The 5,454-nt window shown below is 47.7% G+C and overlaps 1 protein-coding gene across 2 annotated transcripts in view; it reads right to left on the bottom strand.

Moving 5' to 3' along the window:
• SESN1 (sestrin 1) overlaps positions 1 to 5,156 on the bottom strand; it is a 12,875-nt gene extending 7,719 nt beyond the window's left edge. Inside the window, exons 1-7 of one of the 2 annotated variants that reach the window (XM_069726242.1) lie at positions 5,000 to 5,156; positions 4,918 to 4,967; positions 1,833 to 1,898; positions 1,472 to 1,666; positions 1,176 to 1,358; positions 846 to 1,082; positions 349 to 496 (exon numbers count right to left, since the gene is read on the bottom strand). In XM_069726242.1, coding sequence (XP_069582343.1) covers positions 349 to 496; positions 846 to 1,082; positions 1,176 to 1,358; positions 1,472 to 1,666; positions 1,833 to 1,898; positions 4,918 to 4,967; positions 5,000 to 5,033 — 913 coding nt within the window. In that variant the 5' untranslated portion in view covers positions 5,034 to 5,156. The remainder of the gene's footprint in view (positions 1 to 348; positions 497 to 845; positions 1,083 to 1,175; positions 1,359 to 1,471; positions 1,667 to 1,832; positions 1,899 to 4,917; positions 4,968 to 4,999) is intronic. The other variant, XM_069726241.1, reaches the window with a different exon arrangement.
• Between the last annotated feature and the right edge of the window lie 298 nt (positions 5,157 to 5,454).

Genomic DNA, 5,454 nt, shown 5'->3' with positions numbered 1-5,454 from the left:
AGACTCCACCTCCGTTGTCCGCAGAGCCGGCCGCCATCTTCCGTTCCCGGCGATGCATTGCGAAATTACCCAGAAGACTTAGCGGCCTCGCCAGACCGCCAAGTCATCTGGGTAGTTTTGCAATGCATCCTGGGAATGGAAGATGGCAGCAGCCGCGCGCTACAAGGGGCCCTCGGATCCGAAGGTGAGTATGTTTATTTTTTTAACCTGTGACATACGTGGCTGGGCAATATACTACGTGGACATGCATATTCTAGAATACCCGATGCGTTAGAATCGGGCCACCATATAGTATAACCATAAACTGCCATATAAATTACCAGTGTGGGCCAACAAGATTTTCCATACCTGTAGCAAAAGCGAGCATGCTCTCAATCTTCTCCCTTTCAAAACGAGTAGCCATTTCTTCCTGACTTGCTTCTTCTTCATCTCTACATTCTTGGAGCTGTTTCATTTTCTCCATGAGAACTTCAACTTCACAAGAAGAATCAGAGCTCTAGGAAAAAGAAAAAAACAATTAAGAAATTCAGTCCTAGCAGGTCAATTTTCAATACACAGATCATGTTTTCCCAAAACCATGAACATTTATGTTTTTCTCTGGTACTTTTACAGATTAACTTAACGTTTTTTGGGGGTCCCCGCCCCCTTCAAGGAAGTGGACATACTTCTGTCTTCTAGCAAGATGACTTCTATATGACATGCAAGGGTAAGCCCAAGCCATATTCTTCCAAATTATGAGGTATTTGCCAATGGTTATTTTTAGCACAAAAAAAAGGTAAAAAGTAACACTAGCCTACACCTGGTTCTAAAGAATGTAGTCACTCTAAAATGGTCTACCAACTTACCAAGCTTCCGGCTGTCAGACGGCCCTCGTTTCCTCCATGATTGCCATTCGTTATGTCACATATGCAGTAGTTGCTGACAGATGGGGGGTGGAAATTGTGCCCACTGTCGCCATGAATTTCTGGACTGATCCCACAGCCAAATGTGAAGGAGGCCAGGGAGTGATAATGAGCAAGAAGAACGACTGCATGGATCAGCTCTGCCAAGGACCAACTGTGCTCCCCAGTTTTTAGTAGTTTCTGAAAAACAAAACGAGAGGTGTCAAGTCTACAGCAATAGATGGCTACAATGCTGGCAACTGGTTTTACACTGATCGTGCCAAGGGTCTTTACCTCTATGTGTTCTTTTGTTATCAGCCAAGGTCTGTGTGCCAGCAACTTGTTCAGCTCTCCTAGGTTACGGAGCTTGAGAGGAGCGTTTTCAAGACCATTTAACCACTTCTGGTCCCCTCCACTTTGAATAAAGTCATTGACGTGTAGGTTAACAAGGTAGGAGCATTGATGCCTGGCTGCAGCCTGAAAGAGACCAGATAAACATTATTGGAACACTTACACGGCAATCAAGTCTAACAGAACGGGTGAGCCCTTCATGGTGTATGGGTGCATATACTACCACCAACCTCACGTACCATAATCCCTATGTAGTGCTGATAACAGGCAGGTAAGGGGCCATCCATCTGCAACAAGTAATGCTGTGTTTTCAGAAAGCTTTCCAAGTACTGTGGGTGAAAAACCATCACTAGGGCGACATTATCCAGCCGCCCCATATCTGCAAAAGCATCAGCCAACACCATATTTTCATCCTCCATTCCAACTTGTAGAATCTGTAGAGATCAGAAAAGGTCAATAAACTTAGCCAGGCACTGCAAGTAGTCTACAGTAATAAGAAACCCCAAGCATTTAGGCCAAACGCCTTTTTATATTGATACATGCATGTCTGAATGGAGACAAGTTATTTTTACAACAATACTAGAATAAATAAATACCAACCTCTTCTTCTGGGATGAATCTGCTAGGCCCCTGACCTGCAGGGCGTGGGATTCGGACACTCAATTCCTAAAAGAAAGAACAATCCAAGTATTATTTCTATGCAGCCACTGTTTAAGAATCGATCACTTCACATAGGTCCATGCACGGTTGTGATGTCGCCAAGTTATAAGCTCACTGAGCAGATGAGCGGAGCCCTGGGAAATATTTACATTACAGGTTTACTATAAAGCTGCTCAAATACCATGGGGACAGGTTTTATTATGCAACATGAATGGCTCTCAGTGGTTTCCAGACATTTTTTTTTTTCATAAACACTCAGTTTCCCAACTGTACAAAAGGATCAACAACCATGAGGTCAGAGGGAGCACAACAGATATTGGGCACTGTGCAATATAATCCTTCATACCACAGCCCTGCTTAGCACCGTGGCATGCATTACTAACATCGGACTGTAGGTAGTGCCCAATGTATAATAATAATCTTTATTTTTATATAGCACTAACATATTCCGCAGCGCTTTACACTTTTGCACACATCACTGTCCCCGATGGAGCTCACAAGAGCTCACAATCTAAATTTCCTATCAGTATGTCTTTGGAATGTGGGAGGAAACCGGAGAACCTGGAGGAAACCCACACAGACAGAACATACAAACTCCTTGCAGATGTTGTCCAAGGTGGGATTAGAACCCAGGACTCCAGCGCTGCAAGGCTGCAGTGTTATCCACCATATATGACTGGTCCTTCATACCGCAGCCTGCTTAGCACGGTGGCATGCATTACTGACACTGGACTGTACGTAGTGCCCAATATATGACTGGTCCTACATACCGCAGCCTGCTTAGCACCATAGCATGCATTACTGACACCGGACTGTACATAGTGCCACCATATATGACTGGTCCTTCATACCGCAGCCTGCTTAGCACCATAGCATGCATTACTGACACCGGACTGTACGTAGTGCCCAATATATGACTGGTCCTTCATACCGCAGCCCTGCTTAGCACCATAGCATGCATTACTGACACCGGACTGTATGTAGTGCCCAATATATGACTGGTCCTTCATACCGCAGCCTGCTTAGCACCATAGCATGCATTACTGACACCGGACTGTACGTAGTGCCCAGTATATGACTGGTCCTTCATACCGCAGCCTGCTTAGCACCATAGCATGCATTACTGACACCGGACTGTACGTAGTGCCCAATATATGACTGGTCCTTCATACCGCAGCCCTGCTTAGCACCATAGCATGCATTACTGACACCGGACTGTATGTAGTGCCCAGTATATGACTGGTCCTTCATACCGCAGCCTGCTTAACACCATAGCATGCATTACTGACACCGGACTGTACGTAGTGCCCAATATATGACTGGTCCTTCATACCGCAGCCTGCTTAGCACCATAGCATGCATTACTGACACCGGACTGTATGTAGTGCCCAGTATATGACTGGTCCTTCATACCGCAGCCCTGCTTAGCACCATAGCATGCATTACTGACACCAGACTGTATGTAGTGCCCAGTATATGACTGGTCCTTCATACCGCAGCCCTGCTTAGCACCATAGCATGCATTACTGACACCGGACTGTATGTAGTGCCCAATATATGACTGGTCCTTCATACCGCAGCCTGCTTAGCACCATAGCATGCATTACTGACACCGGACTGTACGTAGTGCCCAATATATGACTGGTCCTTCATACCGCAGCCTGCTTAGCACCATAGCATGCATTACTGACACCGGACTGTATGTAGTGCCCAGTATATGACTGGTCCTTCATACCGCAGCCCTGCTTAGCACCATAGCATGCATTACTGACACCGGACTGTATGTAGTGCCCAGTATATGACTGGTCCTTCATACCGCAGCCTGCTTAACACCATAGCATGCATTACTGACACCGGACTGTATGTAGTGCCCAATATATGACTGGTCCTTCACACCACAGCCCTGCTAAGCACCATAGCATGCATTACTGACACCGGACTGTATGTAGTGCCCAATATATGACTGGTCCTTCATACCGCAGCCTGCTTAACACCATAGCATGCATTACTGACACCGGACTGTATGTAGCAGTGTAATTCCGTGCACACAAGCCCGCTCGGACACTGTTCAGATTTCTGAGCAGGCAGAATTAGCGATCTGTTGCATCACTTATGCAAATGGCTGTAGAGGGGCCACACTGATTATGCAGTCTGCCTGGATCCTGTTTGTTTCTATAAGGTTGAGGTAAAGTAACAAAAATAAATAAATACACACGGGAAGGAGTCCTCCATGCAGAATTGACTCTCCCAACAAAATGGAACATAATAAATGGGCCCCCTCATGTTCTGTTTGCAGAACTGATGCAATGGGTTCCTGAAGCGGAGCACACGAATGGGAATGTCTGAACAGAGCCTTACATATTTATTGGATCCTCTCAGAATTGCGAAGCCCCCCTACATGCAGCGCACCAACATACTCCATGTCAGCACATCAGTGTCCTCTGGCAGGAGCAGGCATTGCTCTGCAGGATGGCTGTGAACATTCCTTTGTTTCTACAGGTAGCCTGTGCTTACTGCAGAGGCAATGCATCACTTATCTCTCCATGCCAACACATGCCACAGTCATTGGGAATGCCAACCCCCATGGGACATGATTAGAGACAAGTTTTTTTTCCTCATTGGCCACCAGTCATGTTCCTAGCCTGATCGGTCATCTTACATGGGACTGCTAGTACACACAATCATGACATAGAAACGCTTCTTCCAAGACTTCGCCAACTCTTCCCAGGCTGGACAGGTTTATCTAATAGCAATGCAGCCCCTTCACGGCAGGACGAGGGGCTCCCTACAAGTGCAATGCCCCCTGCACGGACTTGTCTCTGCATGTCTCATAGGACAAAGTAGCCGAGAAACGCAGCAGATCGCACAGAACGACGGGCAGCACTGCGACATCGCACGCCAGCAGATTGGGCGAGACTGACTGACTGGGGGGCGCCAGAGCTTTCCTAGAAAACATGACAGGACGATCCCAGAGGCGATCGTGTATAGAGCCGGGCGATCACCTGCGCGGAGGGTCGGGGCTCACCTTGACTTTGTTGTTGCACACTCCGCTGCAGCGACTGCAGAGGATTTCTGCACTCCGCTGCAGCGACTGCAGAGGATTTCTGGAGCTGGCACAGCCGCCCGTGGGCACAACCTCATGGCTAGTAGAGTCAGTGACACACACAGTGCACTCCGCGCTCTATTGTTCGGAGCTGAGTGCCGGCGGAGCTGCTGCTGAACCTCCTCACTCCCCTCTCTGCAGCGCACAGACGGTCGGCGAGCACTGCCCTCAACTAAAGCTTCATAAACAAGTGGAAGGGCGGAGCCAAAGCCCCTTACACGCCCCCTCAGGAGGCTTGACCAATAGGAAAACATTTAGAGTTAAAGCCTCTACCAATCAGGAGAGTTCGCCGAACACTGATGAAATGAGGGCGGGACTCCTGGGCAGCCTGACGTAATGTGGGCGGCAATCCAGTCTGTGAAAAACAAGATGCTCTGAAAAACACCACAGGCTCTGCAAACAGTGTTTTTCTTTTTTTGTCTTAACTCGTTAAAGGCCGGAGCTGTGTCCACACAACCC

This window comes from Ranitomeya imitator, chromosome 5 (genome assembly GCF_032444005.1).
Source record: "Ranitomeya imitator isolate aRanImi1 chromosome 5, aRanImi1.pri, whole genome shotgun sequence".
NCBI lineage: Eukaryota > Metazoa > Chordata > Amphibia > Anura > Dendrobatidae > Ranitomeya > Ranitomeya imitator.
This window is presented reverse-complemented; position numbering and strand designations above follow the sequence as displayed.